The sequence below is a fragment of the Platichthys flesus genome, chromosome 16 (assembly GCF_949316205.1).
Source record: "Platichthys flesus chromosome 16, fPlaFle2.1, whole genome shotgun sequence".
Classification (NCBI taxonomy): Eukaryota; Metazoa; Chordata; class Actinopteri; order Pleuronectiformes; family Pleuronectidae; genus Platichthys; species Platichthys flesus.
Genome location: NC_084960.1, coordinates 17,287,496 through 17,310,251, shown reverse-complemented (window position 1 = coordinate 17,310,251; position 22,756 = coordinate 17,287,496). Strand labels below are relative to the sequence as shown.

Below are 22,756 nucleotides of genomic sequence, written 5' to 3'. Positions count from 1 at the left end.
CCTACTGACTCCCACTGTACACGTCGATTTCCAAACATGAAAGAGGACCTGTGGTAGCCTTAAGGTTGTCATTAAAAAAACCTGAAGGCGTTTAGTTTTGTCCTGTCTGGGCTTCTGTTAAAATCATGGCGGCAGACCTGCTCCTAAAAGGGCTCATTCTAGGGTTAAGAAAACATTTCCTACGATTCAGATGAAATACACTAATGAAAACATCACCGGGATTATTTTATAATCAATTTCTGCAAATGGATCCCTTTCTCCTCAATTGTACACACTGCACCTTTAACAGACTGGATATCCACATTTCAGTTTTCATCATTTCCTTTTAAATCATCCACTGTTTTCTTGAATGGTTTATTCATCATAAATAGCAGGAGAGGTGTCGTACAACACAGTATATCACTGAATTCTTCAAACGGGAAATTAGAGATGCATGTTTGGAAAAACTGAGTATGAAAAAAAACACAGAATGGTGACATTTGTAAGCAAAATGATGTATGAAATATTTTACTTTAGTTTGCTCTCTTCTATTACTCTTTGACTGTGCTGATGCAGCCATCTTGTGTTAAAGTAAACCAGCTGCTTCTTAACCACCTGAGAGCTTTAAAACAATCCTCTAATGCTCCCTGGTGGAAACATTAGGAAATACAACCACTAGAGATGGTGCTCATATCCAAGCAACAGATGCAGAAATGGGCTTTAAATTAATTTATTAAAAAAAAAAAAAAAAAAAAAAAAGCATTTCTCCACTGAAGCAGAACAAACATCAATTTTTTTTCCATTTTACCTTTGTTTGGAACGTGTACAGTCAGAAAACAGACTCCCCGGGTCGCCAGAGCAGAGTGAAATAATTGAGCAAATGAAGGGGGGGGGGGGGGGGGGTGGAGGAGCTGGGGTAGGGTCTGCCAACACCACAATGTCAACACAGCCAGGAGCAGGTGAGGAGAGTGAGGAGGAGGAGGAGAGGGAGGGTGGTGGTGGTGGGAGGGAAAACAAAACAAAAAAAACTTAAGAGAAGGAAGGAAAGTAAAACACAAACATTTCATCAAGTGCAGGTCTGGTTTGGACAAAGCAGGTCTTTTTTTTTTCTTTTTTCCTCTGTTCAACTTCTCCATCGGATACATGCAAGGTCAACATCTGGAACTACACATGGAGAATTCATATGCTTATATCGGTTATCTGTGCAAGTATTAAAATATGTAGGCATTATATGGATATGTCAGAACGAGGGGGAAAGAAACAAATATTACGAAAACTATTACACCGTTTCACTGAAGAGAAAAAAATGAATTCCACATAATAATAATAGAAAAAGTGAGATTTCTAACTTGGTTACCGAAATGTCACCGACTTCACCGTTTTTTACTCTTCCTTTAATTAAATTATTACTTATCTAGAGAGGTGAAAATACATTTAAAAAAAATCCTATGCTCCACATTTTGAAAAACAAAATACTGCATATCTACGTACAGCTGCGATAAAGGAAGGTCAGTATTGTGAGAGGCTAGCTGCCAGAGTTTCAGGAATATTGGCTCCGAGTTGATTCCTTTCTAAATGCGTTGACCGTTATTTTTTAACCATTAAATGCTCGACGTTCTCGGTTGGTCGCAGACTGGGGGGGTGTGGTCTCCACTGGGGTCTCCTATCTGCTCTGAGGTAGATGCGACAGACAGGTGGCGTCCAGCCCGAGCTCAGTCAAAGGTCAGCTCTGAAGGGTTAATTGTTGTTAAGGCTTCCTGTGGTCTTGGTTTCATCACTCTTCTGTTTCAGTGGCTCACAGGGGGCACCTTTGAGTTCTTTGTCCCGTTTCTGTATTTTTTTGTTCTCGACCCACATTCCAGTCTGTAAGGGGTGGACATATCTATATTCTTTTTGACGCTCGAGAACAGAACTCAAACTGAAAATGAAAAGAATCCTCTCCTTTTGGCACCTCTGGAGTCAGTGGTAGAAGTAGGAGAAACAAAACAAAACGACGGGGAAGGGGAGACGAGAAAGGGAGAAACAATGGAGGGGGGAGGAGACAGTGATGGTGGTGGTGGTGGGGGTTGTGTGGTGCATGTGGTGGTGCAGACTAGTTGGGGTGGCTTCCATGGTTGTTAGCTGCCGACGAGTCCGAGTCTGCTGCGACGGACGAGGCCCCCTCGTCCTCCACTTTGACACGCTTGGCGTCCGGCTGTCCGCTGGCCAGCTGATCCCCGTTCTGGCGTTTGGTGGGGAGGGAGGCCGAGGCGGAGGCATGGTCCGCCAGCAGGTGGAGGGGGCTCGCCACAGCCGGGGCTAAACAGGAACGGGAGGAAGAGAGAGACGGAGTAGTTCAGTGTCGCTGCTGGATCTGTAGTTAACCAACATCTGGAAGCAGCTGGCCTGTGGGACATGTGGTTTGGCTCCGCTGCTGCGATTTCAGGATAATAAAGACGTTTATTTGGCGGAGGCATAAAGTGTTAACTGTCGACCATAAACACACACGACTGTCAAATCTGGTGGTGAACTTGACTGCGTGTTTAGTAAACACAGATATTATCAAACTTAGAAGCAATTTCTCATTCATTTGCTGCAGTAACAGACCTATTATAAAAAAAACTTTCTGCAGAGGAGCAGCTCGACATGTCAGTTTTCTTTTTTCTAAAGCTGATTCTAATCAGAATATTAGTATATTTCACTCACTTTTCAAGCTAAAATCCTCAAACAAATCTGATTCCAGACATAACCTTTTTGACACTTACTAAACACAGCAATTCATTGATTATTAAAGGGAATGATTAGCTGATTAAGCTATAATAAGTCCTTATTATTGTTAATTATGGACCCATTCAAATTGTATCATGAAATAAACTTGTTATGACCATGCCATTGTTATGTCCTTCCACTTCACATCCACGAGATGTGGATGAGCAGATCACACGTCTCATTTCAAATTACTTACATCGATCCAAAAACATGAATCAAATTCAACTTAAGTTTCTTTTTGAGTTACAAAAAACATATTTCATTTATCTTGCTGATTTACTTTCAAGGAGAGGCATTTTGTTTCCTACACCATGGAACATTTAAAGATCACAATGTAGTACAACAACAACAGCCCCCCGGGTTTCATGCTGCCCTGGTGTCTCACCTGAGCTGGTGGGTCCCTGGATGGCAGTGGTGATGCTGTGGGTGCCGTTTTGTGTGATGGCCTTGATGGGCAGCTGGTGATGACCCAAGGGGGCCTGCTGCACTATGGTTACGGTCTGCAGGGCGGTGGCTGACTGGGAGCTCTGGATGATGCGACTGGAGCCGCCTATAGAGGTGATGGTTGGAACCGTCTCCACTTTGACTGACAAGACCAAAAACATTTAAATGTGTCAGTGATCGACGACAGAAGTGACCGCTGGACTCCACTATCTGGTTAACACCAGGGAGTCTATAGCCGAAATTTAAGATCTTTTTAATTTCGTTTCTGTAATGGGAAATATTAAAAAAAAAGTAAACACACTTGTTACAAGTCAACACTAATGCCTGTTAGACTAGACCTTGAACCCCATTGTACAAAGTTTGAAAGAGTTTTGACACACCGCAACGTTTGCTCTATCAGCACTTTCAGGCTTTAACCACTACAAGGACATTCTCAAGCCACGAATCATTAAACTTGCATTTCCCAATGTTCATAAACCAGTTGGTTAGAAAGGCATGAGCCTTAACATATGAACCGAGGACATACGTGCATCAGAAGACATGTGTACAGAATAAATCACATTCAATATACTGTGAGGTGGCCATAATTACAATTTGAGAAAATAGTTTTTCAAATTAAGACAATGATTATGCCATTTACTTCTTCATGGCATTAAACATAGTTCCGATGACACCAAATTCAAGATAAGAAGGGATGCATTAAGAAATGTTGCCAAATGCTGTTCGATGACTCACCTTTGACCTCTGTGCGCTCTCCGTTCTCCTGCGTCCCACTCTTGATGATGGTGGCTGGCTGGGTGATGATGGTGGCGGGGTTCAGGGACCCTGCCGGGATCTGCTGTAGGACGTGGACAGTCTGGACCACAGGCTGGGAGTTGCTGGTGCTCACTGGGGATGCCATGGTGTAGGTCACTGGCTTGATGGTTTGAGGTAACTGGCGCTGGACTGCTATGAGTACCGGCTGGTTGTTGACAGGCGAGCCTGGAACAGGAGAGCGTGGTGTGAGATGAACTCTACGCAGCAGTTTTATTGCCATGTGTCAGATACACAGACTGTTTTACATTTAAATTTTAACAGGTGAAAAGTTCCTTCAGAGTCTACAGAGAAAATCATGGCCAACCATATTACATGGTTACTGAATCTACCTGTTGTGTTTTGTGCAAAGCGTGCTTCCTGGACGATTGCCAGTTTGGGCTGGACTGCAGCGGCGGACACCGGGGTGGGAGCAGAGGGGGTCTCCAACTCCAGCGGAACCGGTGAGCCCTCTCGTGATAGGCTGTCGGGGGTTTGGACGCCACTGGAGTGAGCGGAGAGCACCCCCGAGTGATTGGGAGACACTGGTGCACTCCTGAGACAAGAAAAATGTAAATATATAAATTATGTTCTTATAAAATTATCATAAACTCTGCAGCCTATTGTGAAAAATCAATACGTCATAAGGGAAAACCAACAATCAGTATCTGCCTCATGTTTGCCAAGATAAAAACGTATTTATCAGTTTATATAATGATGAAAAGATGTGTATTAATCTTTATGTTTGAAGTAATTTTTTTAAGTAAATATCATACAATAATTGTTCCCGCAAGTTTGGTAATGACATCTTACGAATCACAGATTTTCTTTTTCATATGAATTAGTATAACAAATATTTAACAGCCCCTAAAACTCAAATGTGTGGGTGAGATAAATGTAGGCTTGTTTTGTTGATGACTCATGTGTAACTACATGTTGACTATCAGTACATAAACTGCTTTTAGTCTGGAGTTTCATTCTACATTCGAGATGTTAAATCCTAGCGAAAGTGTACAATGGTGTGATGAAGGCAGACCTGGAGGAGAGGGGTCCGTGGGGGGTCCTGAAGCAGGGGACGCCCCGGGGCCTTCGTTTCCTGAAGGCCTGTTCTATCAGCTTGCCCTCTGAGGACGGGTCTATCCTCCAGAACGAGCCTTTGCCAGGTTCCTCCTGCGACCGCGCCACTTTGATGAAATAACGGTTCAAGGACAGATTGTGACGAATCGAGTTCTGCGACAGAGAAAGGGTTCAAGTGGTGAGGACTTTACAGTGAGAGTAGATAACTTTCGTGACTCTTACTCTGAAGTTTGAGTACATGAGGCTGTAACTCACCTGCCAGCCCTTGTCTGCAGTCCTGTAGTAAGGATAGTTCTTTGTGATATGATTGTAGATTCCGTTTAGTGTGAGCTGCTTGTCCTGAGCCAGAGTTATGGCCTGGACAATCAGCTGTGCATAGGAGTACGGAGGCTTGGAGTCATCCTGTGGAGCAGAAATTAAATACACATTTCTTGAGTTACACTGGTCAAATTTTGGACAATAATAAAAATGTCTTCATGTTACCTTCTAACGATATAAGGTGTATAATTGCCAAAGGACAGAAAATAATGGCTGCAACAGAAGGTAAGAGATCCTCCTGATCACTCTGATCCAACAGGATCCATTTAATGCACTGCATTTTGCAGATTCCTGAGATAAGAACCGATAACTCTAACGTTACCTTATTTAGCGATTTACCTAATAAGTAGGTCAGACATATAAAATAATACAACTTCCATCAAGTAAAACTTTACCTTGATTAAATTATGTCTGACAAATGTCACCGTAGCAAAAGGGAACAAACAAATATAGGCTGTTTATGTTTATGGTGGGTATTGTACTATTGTTTAGCACTGTATTACCATGCCGCATGTCCTCCCTCCCTGCTATCACTTTGCACATTAACAATAAAAATCTAATTAGGCATTTGGACACGTACAGTATTTGAAGTTTATTCTGTGTTTGTGTGATTTGCTAGCGAGACACTTATTTAAAAACACATAGAAAAAGAACAAAAAGACGAGAATGTGATGCAGAGTCCGGACATCAGGGTTTAGGTGACCTGAACGATTGGGATTCATGATCCGACATCATCGATTAATAATTAACAGCTTTGTTTCAACTGCAGAAAGCAGGGACCTTTTGAGGAACTGTGCATATTAGGTTGTGAAAAAGTTCCAGCAAGTGATGTGCTTAATATATCCCGTGAACAACAGAATGGATCTAAAAGGTAAATGGTTGTATTGAAGAACATGTTTAAAAGTAGAGTGAGTTTGATGTACTTTTTGAAAAAGTAAACTCAACTCTGCGGGAGTGTGTCAACAACAAGCTGAAATGAAATCAGGCTCCACAGTGAAATAAGGGCAGAGGATGTCCTATGAAGCCAATTGTGACTTGTGAATATGAGCAATACAGATCTAGTTTCAACGATTGATCGACATGTTAATGATAGTGGGGGAATTAGTGATTGGTAATGGTCTCACCTTGGGACTGTCCCCTCCGGAGGCGTCTTTGTCGTTCTCAGGCTGGGAGTTGTCGTTCATAAGCTGCAGCTCTGCAGAGCTGACCATGCGACCGCCCATCCTGTAGCCTGAAGAGCCTGCGCCCCGCGGGCTGGAGGGGCACGAGTTAGCAGCACTGCAGGGAGACAACATGAATGTGAGCTGCCAGGACATTGATTCAATTTATACTCTGGTAACACTATTATAAATTGAGTAGAGCAAAGTAAGAGATTTAGTAGAGATATGTAGATCGTCATCTCCGCAGGTCAGCTTTGGCACAATCTGTGCCATTTGAGTCTTCTCACTATAAAACTTGTTTATTTTAACGTATATGTCACTCAAAGCCTTTATATACACAATTGTTTATCCAAGAAACCACAACGAAAGCACTCTGATAAGCCCTCATCATGAAGCTGCTTAAATATAACAAGCCTGGCTTTTCCCCCAGTGATATGGTTTTGGCCGACGTCTATGCAAATCACCTCCCAGATAGAATGAAAATACTGCAATCACTTCAGGAGCCACAATCAGGTCCAAAGCAACAACACACTCAAACGTGCATCAAATGTGATTATCCAGTAAAAAGGTTTATTATCCAGGGGATGAGGATATTTAAATATGGGTAATGTGCTTCCCATTATATGTGTGTGTTGGTTCTCAGGGGACTTTGGAGGTGTTGTCAAACCAAACAAACAGTGAGAGGCAGCAGCTCTGGACTCTCACATGTACAACAGCTGCCGTCCCTTTTCATTACCTCAATTGTTTGTTTGTAAACGGGAAACACACTTTATCATTAAACCAACAAGGGACACGTGTATGGAAGAACAAAGCTGGTTGGTTTGAAGTCGAGCCGGCTGAGAGGATCTAGGACTGATGGCGGTGTCGCCTTCTCTGAGCCCTGCAGTCTGTGACCTAAGCCTAAGCTGATCATCGCATAGGGCCCATGTTAAGGTCAGCTTGCGACTCAAGGTCACCCAGCGGAGGTGAGGCAGGGACTTCGCTCACGACCATACACTGAACTGGGATTGGAAAACTGGAGGCTTATAGCACTGACAGAAGGAAGTGCTAAACTTAGACCAGGCTAAACTTAAGCGTCATTAGGAGGCAAGACGAAAGTGTTTGAAAATGTATGTTCCCTGTGAAAGGTAAAAGTAACAGCTCCTATTCTGTTATTTTGCTTTATCTGGATTTAATTGACAAGTAAGATGAACTGTTGTTGACTTTAAACTGAATCTACTCCCCTAGTCTCATCAAATGTATGGATTGAGCCAAGTAAATTAATAGTGAAATGTAATAAATTGTTTTGCTGTGGTTTGATTAAGTCAAAATATCCTGGATATTTAGAGCCAGACTGCGTAGTAAAGATTTTGATGTGGAGCTGTGGGATCGTGTTCACACCGATTCCCAAATTCGACCAATCAGGAAGTAAGACTCAGCTGTCAATCGGGATGTTTCACCCATTTTCTATGTCAACAAACCTTTTGTAAAAAAACTAACTTATCAGAGAGATGAACACTTGAACAAACATCACGGTGATTTAATGTGGTCTATTTAACATCTGCTAACATGGAGGAGCCGATGTTTACGACCTACATTTATGCTGCAGTTAGCCAGGAGGTGTTCCTGATTGTGTGGCTTCACTTTAGGATAACTGACATGTCCAACATTTGTCACAAACACATTATTTGCTGAATGATCAACCCTCATCCGAGAGATGTTTTTTTTCTACACAATATGAAATAATCGCAGCAGCAGGCAAGTTGCCAGCTGTAGGTCAGTGAATGCATCATCTCCAGTAGCAAGTACCTGAGGGTGCCAGTCGGCGACGGCAGGGGGCTCATAAGGTGAGCGATGTTGTCTGGAATGTTGATAGTCAGTGGGGAGATCAGCGGCTGCACTGGTTTCACTGGGGACTCTGGAGCTTCGCGCTTCACCTTCTTTCCAGTGGACAGAGCTGTGAACGTGATCTTGATGTTTGTGCTGGGGAATCTGAACGTGCACCTGCAAAAAAACAAAAACAAGACAGGATTTCAAAAAATGAAGAACCCAGTGAGCTGGGGCATGCAGAGATTTTTCCAATGAACTTGAACAGCATTTCAAATTAAGGTGAATTTAATCTGTGAGAACTTGATAACATAAAGCCCCGGCTTGGGTAGAACTGTTTGCCGAATCTTTGCCTGAGACAATGTGTGAGTTAATTCAATCTGAATACTGATGCAATGACATGAAGCATTAATACACTGCAGAGAACTGGAGGTTAGGACGGAACCGCTGCTGATATGCACTTGTTTGCAAAGGGAGTGGTTGCCTCAGAGGAGGACATCGCTGAATTTGACAGTTGTTGCAGTTGTGAGTCAAATATAAGACATGTCAATAGGAAAATATACATCAGTGGAAAATGTGCGATACTTCTCAGTAGGTATTAGCTGATTGCTCTATCTCTCCATATAAGTCAGCAGAGAACAAACCATTATAATGAACTGAAATAATTGGAGACTGATCAAGTACCTCTTTTAAATATTTACGACTTTCCAGCTCCTCGTGTCAAGAGGCCGCTTTTGTGTGTTTTAAATCATCGTAAAGTCACAATACGCTCTAGAAAACAGCTGTTTTTATGTTTGTGGAAATGAAAAAACATCAAATAAGGTTGATGGTTGATTGTAAAATATCATGCTGCAATTCTTATTTCAGTATTAACACCAACCCCCAAAATCCCTCATCGGTAGGGCTCAAATATAGACATGATACTAAAAGTAACTGCAGTGGTGGAATAATACATTAAAAAAAACTATAGTTGAAGACATTCTGTTACTTCCGCACCCACTAGTGATATTTAAACCTGTGACACTAATTCCACTGTTTTATCTTCTTTCTGTTGAGCTTTTCCTGCCAACATGACTTTCAACACAGCAGAAAATAGAGTGAGGACCTGCTCCATTTTCATTTAAATGCAGGAGGCCTTCTTGCTGCATTGAACTATGGTCTGTTAAGGCAGTGTTTAAACAGAATCTGGAATTACTGCTTCCAAAGACACAAAACAAAGAAAACCAGTGAGCTGTAGTGCTGCACTGACAAACGTGACAATGATGTGTTCACACTTGTTGGATTCAACACGTTAGATGACGTCAGTACCTTGAACCAACTGGATCCCTGTTTAATTTTAATGGAACAGGTCTGAACGATTGACATTTATTGTTGGACACATAAGTATCATTGGTCTTTCAATGGCTGAAAATGTCTCACTTTTCATTTGGCGTCTACGGGATTTAAACATAAAAAAACAACAGAATGGACTCAGGAAGGAAAGAATGCTGCCAACAGCAACTGAGCACATTTTAAGTTTTGAATTCTTGTAATTAAAATATTTTAGGTTTGACAAGAAGAACATCGTTGGTTTATGTAGACATTTATATCTGAGGGATTAAGGGAATCTGTTTATGGAAATGTTATATCAGGAGCTTTATTTAAAAATCAGGGTTGGGATCAGGGCGTCTGACACATTGCTTCTCAGTTAGTTGCAGAGTGGCAGACACTGCAGTTCTGTTTTTTTTGCCAAGTTCTCACAGAGCTGGCATCTGCTGAGAGAACTGTATCCCCGACACTTGCATCTCAAATTAGCTTTGCTGCTCACAGGAGGAGACTGAAACACTTCCTGGAGCCAGACTGGTGAGGGGAGACACTTTCATTATGCATGTGCCCTCCGAGCACCCTTTCAGGAAGGGTAGAGACTTCTCTGTGGATCCTTTAAAGTTATACACAAGCTTTAAATAACATCATAGCGTCCCTCAACATCTAGAGACTGTGCAGTAGTGACAGAGTGGGGACAATGATATCTTAATATAGCAATAAATACTAAAATATCAAAAGCAACGCTGCTCCTTTGTGTTCGTTCCTGCGCTTCATTCTGCTTTCAAGGATATAAACACAGACCCAAGCTCTCAAAGCCAGTTAAACATTCGTAAAGAAATCTTACATGGGAATAGTAAGCTTCAGAAATATTATAAATGTGAGAGCATATCACATGGGCAGAATGCGTTATTGTTGGCTGAGCATTGTTTTAGGTTCAGAGAATGTGTTGTTAAAGACTGAGTCTCAATCCCCAAATCGCAAAATATGTGCTAATAAAACATTTCAACAAATTTGTAATGATATAAAAGGTATACCCATACAACTGGGCTACACCTTAAGATTATTTTTTTAACGATTGAGCAATTAAAGATTTAGTCTGTGCATTTCTAGAAAACAGAAAAATGATTAGTCCACGACTTAAAGAAGATGACTTAACCAATCACACTCCATGAACCTTAAAACTCTCAAATTACTACAATTAAAAAGTTAGTGGATCAATATTGAATTAATCTGATCCAATTGTTAACTATATTGTTAAGCATTTCATTGTTAGACATTTTCAAGCTAAAATTACAAAACTGTTTCTACTTTATCAAATGTAAAAATCTGCTGTGTTTCTCAGACATCTGATGCCAGTGAGGCTTTTCCTTCAAATGCCAGTTACAAATATTACTAATAGTTGAAATCTAAATTACAATACAATGACACAGAGATTATCAAACATTTTGTTTACTTGTTTTTGTATGCAGGTGGCAAATCATTAAAATGTAACTTCAGTATCTTAGGCTGATGAGACTCTCAGGTCAGAACAACACTTATCCACACCATGGTCTACGGATGATGTAAACTTATAACTACATTTTGAGAAAATGATCAAGCAACTGGTTTTGTTTAGAAATTACTTCCGACAGTTAAACAATTCATACTAAAATAAATCAGAAAAACAAGCAGTTAATAAAAAATATAATTGTTAATTGGAGGATTCAAGCTAGTCAAACTGCTTGGTAAATCTGTATTATAGAGCTTTGTATAAATATATATAGGAGCTTCCTGATATACATTAGGAAACGTGTCGTCAAAATACGTATCTAGGTTTGCAGACTGTTACATGCCCTGCTTCAACGTCCACTTATATATATGCAAAACTTCATTCATGATTGTAAATTGTTAATTGTCTGTGTGAGACTGAGGCAGGTTGTGTAAATATATTGTTCAGCACCCCCGTGCACGCATTCACAGAAAGCCCTTCATTAACCCACTTTATTCACCTCGTATGACTAATGAGGGCTAAATGCCACACACAGGGTTGCTACACTCCTGTTACAACGGCAACAAACCGGTCTTGTTCAACTGAACTTTCACTTGATTCTCTCCTCCCACACTCGCTGTAAAAAAACAACAAAAAAGAATGTAAACACAAGAAGACAGCAAAGACAGGAAGAGGACCAGCTCGGACACAATTTATGGGTGTGGGATGAAACCAGGAAGAACGGGAGGGAGGTGTTCTTCTCTGTTCTGTCTGTTTACATCACCAGAGAGGAATCCCTGGAATACAACCGACCTGTCCCCTGGGCCACAGCTCTGCGATTTCTCTCATGCCGCCAATCTGCTGCCTTAGCTGAACCCATCTTCATGAGCCCATGCTAGGAGGTAGCATCTTCCCCAGAGCAGCATTTAAAATAATGCTGATTAAAAGCTCTTTATAGGCAGTTGGCCAGATCAATAAGAAAACCTGAAACCACTGCAGCTCCTTCCTTATTCCAAACGGTGGGCATACAATGAAATTCATTGATCGGCGTACAATGTGTTATAATGTTAATGAGGAGCAGCTCAGAGAGTAGTAAAAACAAGCCTTTTTGTTGTGCAGTATAAAAAGTGGTTTCACATTGAGGGATTGCACAATAGCAGAGAGCAGGAGGGGGGAGTGTGGCCGCTGTTGGCAGAGGCTGGAGGTTTGTCCACATCACAGACCACTTTAGAGAATCATCTCGAACCACTTTCTTTGTGCCAAAAACCCAAATAAAGGTCTAAGGAGAAAGAGAGAAAACCAGCTTGTTTTCATTTTGACCAGTTTTTGTTTTTAGGTGAGACTGTTTTTACCAGCCTCTGACATTGTTCAAAATACTTTGACAATAATTAGAATTTGACAGTGTAATGTTCACTTGTTTATGTGTTAGACTACACTTTCCCTTGTTTTTGTTCAGTTCATGAGACAGTTCAAGACGAAAAACATAAAATCAACGATATTGTCAAATAGGAAGCGTTTCCGTTCTGGTGAACAGGTGAAACTATGAGTAGTATTGAGTCATTACTCTTACAAAAGTCATAAAAGCCTACGGTGATGCTATCAAATAGCACACTTTTCCAAAAATAATAAAAAGGTTGAAAGCAGAGATTGGTTGGCAATCATATGTGTGCCACTAACATATTTCTATTCATTTATTTTGATTGTTTAAATCATTTTATCTATAATATTGCCCCAAATAATCCTGATAAGTGTCCTTCACAGTTGCCAAGACGCTGTGATGACTTAATTATAATTCCAGTTATAATTAATACTTGGAAGACTCCAGCTTATATTTACTTCATCATTTATTTTCGTCTGTAACCTTATCCAAAGCAGCCACTCCAACATGGCCTACATCCAAAGCAAGCAGTACCACGTGTAACAACTCCGCATAGTATACAGCAGCATTTATTAGTACAGTACTGTATGGCGGTATCGGGATGGATTCCTGCTTGTTGAGAAGCAGCCCACAAGCACACCATCAACAAGTGAACCAGTGGCGGTGCAGGTTTAGACCTGCTCAACGTGGCCCAGAAAGCTCCCAACTCCTTCACAGATGAGTCGGAGTTTGGTGTTAAAATTAACCTCTGGGCTTATGTCGTCCATTGACGTTTAATGTTAGCAGGTTATTGATTAAAAACACTGGCTAGCATGACTCCGGCTGTTTTCAGACGAGGCCAAAGGTCCCACAGGATCTGCTGCTGTGAGCCGGCAGGGCGGGGACGGGCCGGGTTTGTTTACGTTTAGGGGTCGTGGGGAGCTCCATTCACAACTACCGGGACGCTACGGCTAACAGCTAGGTCTCATGTTTGCACTGCCGCAATGAATGTTTACAGCACCGCAACCACAACATGTCTGACTCCACAGTGTCCATGTGGCTGAAGAATAAACACACACACGTCTCCCCCCCATGGCCGTGAGCTGGCTGTGAGCTAGCTGTTCGTGCTAACCGGCCCCGACACAGACACCGTGAAATGCGGCTAACGCCGAGTTAACCACGGGAAGGGGTGATGTGGAACGAAGGCAGGCGGCTAATTAACAATGTTGCTAACAGGAATGTCAACAAAGAAAATGGCTATTCGAACAGGATGCGGGGTTCTTGCTAACATGCTAAAACACGTGGTGCTCTCGACCCTGCTAGCCTGCGCGAAGTCAATGTTGTTGACTGTTCACTTTAGCTGCCCGGCTACTAGCGCCGCATCCACATGTTCACCAAGGATGGAGGGGGACTTACATTCGTGGAAGCTGCAGAGGAGGGGCGCCCCGTCTGAGGAACACTCCGTCTACAAACACCCCGTTTTTACCGAGACACCTCAGGTAAAAATCGCCGCCGCCGGTGCCGTCGTCGCTGGCGGTGAATATCTCCAGGTGCCTGCGGGAGATGAAGCTGGAGTGGCCCATGCTCACGTCCACGGAGCCCTGGGACGAGTTGCGGCCGATGGTCACCGAGCGCTTTTTCATCATGTATTCGAATTCACGGCCCTCGAGCCGGGCAACCGGCCCAGACGATCCGCTCACCACGGCCATGTTCGGCTTTAAATCCCTAAAGAAACAAATGGTGGGATAAATAAGACAACGGACGCCGGACTGCAGCCCTTCAGTGGCGTGGAGATGGAGCGAAGCTACAGGCGGGGCATCGAATTGAAACCGGGAGTTTGGAGGGGAACATGCGAGGCCAGGGACCGCGGCTCCGACCCACCGCCGAGAGAAAGAGTAGAGGAGCGATCCAACCGAAAGGAGCAGTGGGCGGAGATCTCCCGACTGACAGTGCTCTCCGCCAATGAGATGGGAGGAAGCGGCTGCAGCGACCACACCGCGACCAATCAGATGTCCGAATGTATGTGAGGACAGATTCAAGGTCGGTTGGTGCGTAGTAATACGCGCATACGCTTCTGGGAGAGGCGAAAGAAGTGGTGCGGGTGTAGGACAGGGAGCGGATCAAGCGGCTTACACGTGCAATCTATCACAATACTTGCTGCTGTCAAATATGATCGATAATCCGCGGCCCGCGCGTCGGCATCACGGATTAATCACGAATCGAAAACGGGAATCGACCACGTGCATTGAAGCAGTTGGCGGGTTTTCCGCTCCCGTCTCCACGTCGCAGCAGCGCAGAGCCGCGGTGCTGCGCCTGCTCCACTACAGAATCCACGCCGGGCGTTCCGCGCGGCCCCCTCTGCAGCACCTCTTTGGTTTGTAATGGTTCAAGTTATCATCGTAACTGATCTCGAATCAACACAAACAAACCACGTTGTCCTGATACACACACACACAAATAAAACTCCATGTTATCAGGGGAGGCGCGGGGCTGCAGGTTTTCACTCCCGTGCCGTGCCGTGCTTTGGCCTTGTTGTTATCGTCAGAATGAGCGACCCCGCCATCTGTAGGCCACTTGTTTGTAAACACAGTCTGTGGGCAGTGCGCGTGCGTAACACCTGATGGAAGATAACACGTCAGACCAAAAGGATGAGTATTGATCAGGCGATAACAGGATGCAGAATCATTGTTTTTTAACTTGATCGACTAGAAAATGATTTTGAGTTTGATAAATATGATAAGAGTCCATCACGATACATTAAAGGTACAACATATAATTAGATGAAACATCCAATCCATTATTTTTGATTGAGTACAGTGACATTCAGTGACCATCTGATAAGTCTTCCTGTCATGTGGGCATAAAACGATTAACATTTTCTTTACTGGATATGTGCATTGATAATCATTCGCAGCAAAAAAAAATTCTGTTATGTAGCTTCATTGCATGTGTAACTTGAAAAGATTTTATAGATGTAGACTGGTTGACGTATTTCGATGAAGACATGTGATGGATGTGTTTGCAATGAATAGACAGGAATATGACCTTTAATGGAGGTGCATTGCAGCTTTGAAAAGAGGTCTGTTGAGAAAATCCCTACTGTTAGATTTTAACAGGGATGAATATACAGTTGTTATGGTTTTACTTTTTCCACCTGCTGGTTGAACTGGAGAGTTGAATGACCTCTAAAATCCACCTGCAGCAACTTCCAACCTCATCTCAACCACTGGAGGGAGACATGCACCGGAACATCCCTCCACTGATGACAGCATGAACTCACTGGACGTTTCCGGCTTTTAGCCTGGACAGAGAGCAGCATCACTCCATCGCCTACCAAAACACACACTGACACACCCACAGCCACGTTTTACCAGCATCTATAGACTTATTAATAACACAAGTTGCTAGGATGGGCCAGATGTTTAATTATACATTCATACACATTTGATTGTTTTAAGTAAGTGCTTTGAGGGTATTTTTGATTCTACACATCTCGGCTGATAGTACATATACAGATGATTTAATAGAGCACAGATCTGAAAGAGACATTTAAAGATTTACTTTATCTACGCAACTTATTGTACTTTCTGTGTGTTTGTCTTGTGGTGACCTCTTATTCCTCCACTGGTGATAGTCGAGTCTATTAGTTCCAGGAAGAGCAGCGACCTCTGTGGCACAGTTTATGGGAATCAACTATTAATCGAAGCTCTTCCAAACCACATGACAGGGATTTACAACCCTAATATCTTTTTTGCACTGTCGCCCACGGAAGAGTAGGCTTTAGGAAGCTTCAAGTTTTATTAGATTAAGAGTAAGTCAGGATGGATCTGCCAAAATAAAACATCTGATAATATGAGTATTTCACATGAGGGACTGTTGTGATTAGAGATCATAATGACATGTACCACCAAGTCAACTTGTGGATTTCAGTATAACAGGGAGGGAGGGCGGTGTCCCATGGGGGTGGAGAAGGCTCCAAGCAGCAGGGTTTCCATCTCTTTGCAGGGAGAGAGAGACACATTACGCCTCTCCATTTCCTCCTTCTCCTCAGGGGCAGGAACCAAATGCACACATTAATAACACTCTCCATGTCTGAGGGAGCTAATGCTGCCTTAAGTGCTGATTACGGCTGGGAAGATTCAGGCGTGGAGGAGTATTAGTTTCACTCTCTTCACTGGATGTTGTGGTGAACAAACCAAAGCCCAAATCCCAAACCTTTCTAAGGGAGAACTGCTAATTGGCCAGACCCTTCTGCACATACAGGGCTTTTCAGCTTTCTGCTGAGCTCACTACTTTAGTGTATGTGTTTGTTTCGTTGTCAGTCTCTGCGCTGCGTGGATCTTACAAGAAAAAAACAGGGCCAAAACCCACACTGCCTGTTTGGCTACTTTTTCTAATGAGGTGCAGCCCCACAAAGAACACAACAACAGTCGTTTGAAACCATATTTAGTCAGATATTTCACAAGTTTATCCATCCTTCAGGAACAAGAGACACGTTCAAACATAAATATCATTTCTGACAGTACAAAGATGACAACAAGCACATAAATAAGGCAAACAGTGTCATCATGGTGCCATCTTTAAAAAGCTTCCTCCTCCGGCCAAAAGTGCTGAGAAACACATTTTCCACTGTAACACTGCTGTCCACACTCAACATGGCGAGTTGTTTTTACCCTGAAGTCAAAGTGTGGAATAAAGTTTTCTTTATCTGCTCGGATTATTCAAATGTGTTCCAGGTTGTGTTTGGATTTGAAGTTATCTCATATCCTCCACTGAGGCGAAACCTCCCGGGGTTCAGAGAGCCAGAGACGAATACCCGCGTGCTTCAGTCCCGCCTGCCAGCTTCCCTCCTCATCCTCACGTTTGAAGGAGTCCGGTCTCTTCCGCTCGGCCCCGACTCCTGTCACGCTTCGGTCACAGTATGTCGTGTTTGATCAGGTTGAGTTCCTCCTCGGACACGGTGAGCTGCCCCGTGTACCAGAATATCCACGGGATCAGGCTTAAGAAGATCAGCAGGGGCCCGGACAGCACGAAAAAGTCCCAGAAACTCAACGGTGCAAAGATCCCAATGAAGAAGAGGATGAGGCCGACGATGTCCAGAAACAAAGCCAGCGCTATGAAGAACTTGACGCACCCCCTCTGCTCCATCGCCGCAGCCGAGCGAGAGAAAAAGGACGAGTGGCTGTCGTCTCAAGGTCTGACAGGAGTGAGTCTCTGTGTAGAAGTGATTTTCTTGTCCTGTGGATCATTTCCTTTAACCAGCAGCACACCTTTGCATTTCTATCATAGTTCAGTGGCAAGTCAGGTCTCCAGGCACAACAAAAGGTTGTGATGCTCTTTACAACAGCTGAGAAACTCACAGTCCGTCTTCATTCCTATACAGGCCTGACCTGTTTGGCCCCTTTCATGTCATTGATGTGACACATCAGGCCGCTGTCTGAAACCTGTGTGACAGATTTATGCACGTATATTTCATAATCAACAGCCATCGAGGTTGTCTTTACACAGTTATAAGCTTGATATAATTAATTTGCCATCTTCCCCCAACCCCTAACCCTTGGATTATTTTATTCAGCTAATGAAAATTAAGTGATTCCAGCACTGCATCAGTGTGTTTCATCTTTTATCAGATGTTTCAAAGCCTCCTCTTGACATCACTCCCATCGATTTACCCAAGTGTATGTTTACCCGTGATATTTAACTTCACAGGGTGGATACACTGCACTGAGCCTTCACTAAACATAAGCAATCCGTGGCCCATGCATCACTACAATAACCCTGCCTACTGTGGAGGGACTTGCCTGCAAAAAGAGGAAATATACGTAATGGAAACTTCCCTTATTTGACCAGTCCTGCTGCTGCAATCTGTCTCCGCTTCCCCTGTCCTGAATGCCTGTAGTTACAGCAGGTGTACACAGCACAGATAAATTACTGTGAAGCTCTCCCCTCAGTCGTGGCTGTGGCTTTATTTGTGAATGGCCATTTCACATGGCAGAGCTGACATTTTGCATAGGGTGCGCCATGAATCTAAGCATCTAAACATATGGAAATACGTCAAAACAGTCCATAAGATACACATGTTCCCAGGTCACATGAGATCCTCTGCTGAGGAGTTCCCGGTTTGTTTAACCAACAACGAGAGACAAACCAGTCTGACCAGTATGTGTGTGTTTGCACAACTCTACCTCCCTCTTTCTGGTTGCAGCTACAACTTGTGTAAGGTATGTCACATGCATTTTTTTCAGATGCGACAAAGCCTTTGTGAAAAAGAATAAATAAATTGAAGTTTAAGTAATGGAGGAATCTGTGGACAGGACCATTTGTCCAGTACGTTTAACAGCCAGCAGCAAACAATTTTTTAGGAGCTTAGGGGGAGTTTAAACTAAGCTAATGTCTTTTAGACTCTGTCTCATGGGCCGTGCTAACCAAATGAGACCCCCCCCCTCCCACAGTTACCATTTAGATGTCAGTTCACTGACTTAACTTGTCTAAATACACGTACATTATACTAACAAGCTCAAAACTGAAATGATAAATGACCTAAAACTTGATTCTAACTTGAGACCCTTCTATAAAACGTAAATACAGGTGGTGCCTCAAGGTTCTTTGAGATTCTAAAGTGCTGAAGTGGAAAATAAATAAACTAAATAACCACAAACTAATAGCCGCTACACAAACCTTGACACTTTGGGGGCTTTTATGACTCTGGGGCCCCAGGATGCTGCCTGCTACCTGGGATTTGGATAATTCTTGTATCCGGGCCTGCCGAAATAGACATGTCAGTCAGACTAAACTTCTTGTTTTGACTGAAACATGTAAAGATGGTTGTCTAAGGCTGTGAAGGGCTGCAGCTGTATGTTTTAATATATATATGACCAGAAAACTGGCACAATTTGAAATGAAGCTACTTATTCAGAGAGGCAGCGGCTCAGATCTCCTGTTCTTCTCCTTTTTCTCCTTCTTCCCCGTCTTGTCCTTTTTCTACTTCTTCCTCTGTTGGTTCTTTTTCTACTTCTCCCTCTTCTTCTCCTTTTTCCTCCTGTTTATTCTCGAAAGTGGAGGACTCCAGCGAGTCATCATAGCCTTCGTTGTGGTAGGCTGAGTTTTTGCCCCAGGTCACCCTGCTGGCTTTGCGCGGAGAGGTCGGCCCCACCTGGCTCTCGGAGTCTGCGTCCTCCACGCACTTCACGTGTCTCGATTTCTGGCTCATCCTCTTGGAGATCTTACTCGCCAGCCGCTCCACGACGCTGTTCCTCTTGTCCCAGCCGCCGTAGTCCCCGGGCACCTGCACGTTGCCCACGTACCACATGACCCAGAAGCCCAGGCTGAAGAATATCACCAGGGAGCCCGTGTAGATCAAGAAGTCGCCATAGAAGCGGCCGCCGAGGCTCACGTTGGCAAATATCCCAACGAAAAGCACAACAAGGCCGATGACGTCGAAAACGATGGCCATCAAGAAGGAAGGCACGCAGCTGCCCACGTACCGGATCAGGTCCATGGCGAAGACGTGGAGAGCTGAGCCTCTTGACGCGTGAATAACGGGAGGATGCTTCATCCTGTACCTGCGCACCTGGGGAGAACGCCCCACCTTAAAGACTGAATAAACACACGTCTCCTCAGGCAGCTCCCCTGCGCACAGACACACACGGACACACACACCTCACTAGATCAGGCAGCTTCCACCTCTGAACTGTCACAGCACCGTCCAATATCACACAATAATGCGCCTTGGTTCCCATAATGCAAATGAAGGGAACTTGAATTTGGCAGTCAGATTCTACCCTGCAGGACGACATGCATGACTCAGCGTGTCTCTCCTGAGTTTTTATCTTCTTTGTTTATAGACCAACAACAGAGCTACACATGCAAACAGAGGGCTGACTCACTAACTCATTTGAGACAACTACTGGAGCTCCACCTCTTCAAACCTGATGGATTGACATACAAACCATGTGATGAGCCTGAATCAACATGTTTGTGTGAGCTTTTTGTCTGATTACGTTTTCTGCTTGTTCACCCTCCCACAGTAGACTGTCCTTAACATGGGCAGTGATTTGTTTTCACATAAAGCAACTGAGGAAAGTCCTCATCCTTCTTTTGTTTTATTTTAGCCTTTCTGTTGATTGTGATTCATCTCTAAGTTCTTCTGGCCCTACATTCAAAGGTTTATCTTTTTCTGACCATCGGTTCCAAAGGCCCACCACTGTCTCACCTGGGTAGATGTCTCTAACATCTTGCTGTCCAGTGGGTCTTTCCTCCTGATCCAGTGCTATGTTGGCTGCTGTGTTCGGCAGACTGTGAAGCTTCTTTAATTCCGTGGTGCAGGGTATTTTCTATGGATTCCAGTAACCTGATGGTAGAAATTGCATCAAAACCTCTGTGGCGAACTCTGCCGCAGATGACCTCTCCACATATATTTCACTTAAAAATGATTGATTGATTGTCTGAACATATAAAGATAAATTCTCAATTCGTCAAATAAAAAGTTGATCAATTTGTCTCTAACCTGTTTAAAGGCCAGTTCAAACTATTAAACAAAGGATTTGTTATATATAAAAAAAACAACAAGGCGATACGTTTACAAAAAACATGGCTACCCTTCATACCAAGAAGAATTCTACTGGCAAACCTTTTGATCCCTAAAATTAATTAAATGAAATCAAATAAATACTTATTAATGATAACATCTCTGTTGTTTATTTGTTAAACATGTTTAAAAAAACATATTAAAATACGAAAAGTGGGCTACCCATTTTATGTTAATCATCATAATGATTCAATATATTTACTCCTTTAAAGAGGAACATCTGATATCTGTCCTTGACATTGTTTTGAATGAACCCTCAGTTCATTAAGGCTCTCTCATAATTCAAGTATTCTTTGGTGATGTTGGGGAGTGCAATGCTTTATACATTATTTGTGCACCTTTTAATTCAACAAAATCATAAAATATTAAGGCATATAACTTAATAGAAAGTGGATTTGTTGGTTCATGGTAACCAGATCCATCCGCAATTCTTACTGCTTTTTTGGCAGTCGGAAGATGTGATTCATGTTAATTCTTTTCCCAAACCTCCACATGATTATGTGTGGAACAATGAGGAAATAGTATAATAAATACAAACTTTTCTTATAATACACAAAGACCTTGTTGGTGAGGTCACAAGGTCAAACTTTGTACCAAACATGAACCTCTTGTGGATTCAGAGGTTGATTCACTTCATCTGGAAGGATCTCACATGCAGTTATGTTGTATAACTTAGACATGGTTTTATATTACCTGGATACCTGTCTCCTTGCACTGTGTACCCTGTACAACACTCCGCTCCATATACTGGAACACTTACTCCACATCATATGTGATATGTGTTAATATAAACCATATTGATACTATATATCATTTTATACAATAATATTGTCTTTTGCACACCCTGTCTACATATTCTTACACTCATAGTATATTATATTATCTATTGTATTGTCAAATACTTATTTATACCTCTACTATATATCATATCATGTTATATATCATATCATATCATATTATATCATAATCTTTGTATATTCTTTGTATATATAAGTCTATATACACATATTTATACATGTGTACATGTAATTATTATTATTATATTTGCTTTTATTATGATATATACTGTTGCTGTCATTAATACTATGTACTGCTATTATATTGGTATAATTACTATCATATATAAATATATATTATGTTATATTATATTATATACTATATATACTGTACTATTTTTATATACTGTCTAACAATAACATTACCATCATATCATCAGTACTATTACCATCATCTTGCCACTGCACCTTATCTACCTATTTATCTTGTGTTTCTGTTTTTTTTTCTTTCTACCTACCTCAATATATATATATTTTTAAATTTAATTCTATTGTATTGTATTTTATTGTATTCAAATATACCGGCTGCTATGACGACTTAATTTCCCTTCGGGGATGAATAAAGTAATCTATCTATCTATCTATCTATCTATCTATCTATCTATCTATCTATCTATCTATCTATCTATCTTACTAACCAATAATCACGCTAACTGGAATAGGAACTCAGATAATGTCATGGTAACAGTATATATAACATAAATATTTATGTATTTATCTTCAGGTCTCTGTGGACCAATTCTATTCAGTCTATTTGCAGGTGTACTTTTGATATGAAATAAGAATAGGTAACAAGTAAGAGATTTTCATCGTGTACATTGATATTTTAATTGCAGTCTGTAATCTATAGAATTATCCAAACTGTGCATTAAGCTCGTA

At 42.3% G+C, this 22,756-nt stretch overlaps 2 protein-coding genes across 2 annotated transcripts; both read right to left on the bottom strand.

Annotated features, from left to right (window-relative positions):
* Positions 1–337: 337 nt before the first annotated feature.
* On the bottom strand, positions 338–14,378 carry foxk2b (forkhead box K2b). Its single transcript, XM_062408381.1, has 9 exons — positions 13,871–14,378; positions 8,307–8,501; positions 6,483–6,636; positions 5,296–5,442; positions 5,000–5,193; positions 4,317–4,519; positions 3,907–4,152; positions 3,113–3,313; positions 338–2,277 (listed from the first exon to the last, which is right to left on the bottom strand). The coding sequence occupies exons 1-9, from the start codon at positions 14,161–14,163 to the stop codon at positions 2,072–2,074; spliced, it is 1,839 nt and encodes a 612-aa protein (XP_062264365.1). The 5' UTR covers positions 14,164–14,378; the 3' UTR covers positions 338–2,071.
* A 1,553-nt stretch (positions 14,379–15,931) lies between these two features.
* On the bottom strand, positions 15,932–20,570 carry LOC133971609 (transmembrane protein 238-like). Its single transcript, XM_062409035.1, has one exon. It carries the CDS (start codon positions 20,007–20,009, stop codon positions 19,383–19,385), a length of 627 nt encoding a protein of 208 aa, XP_062265019.1. The 5' UTR covers positions 20,010–20,570; the 3' UTR covers positions 15,932–19,382.
* Between the last annotated feature and the right edge of the window lie 2,186 nt (positions 20,571–22,756).

Coding starts and splice junctions, on each gene's coding strand:
- foxk2b (XM_062408381.1), bottom strand. CDS start 14,163: ATGGCCGTGGTGAGCGGATCGTCTGGGCCGGTTGCCCGGCTCGAGGGC. Junction 5,443..6,482: donor CCGGAGGGGACAGTCCCAAG/GTGAGACCATTA, acceptor TCTGCTCCACAG/GATGACTCCAAGCCTCCGTA. Junction 5,194..5,295: donor CTGCAGACAAGGGCTGGCAG/GTGAGTTACAGC, acceptor TCTCTGTCGCAG/AACTCGATTCGTCACAATCT.
- LOC133971609 (XM_062409035.1), bottom strand. CDS start 20,009: ATGAAGCATCCTCCCGTTATTCACGCGTCAAGAGGCTCAGCTCTCCAC.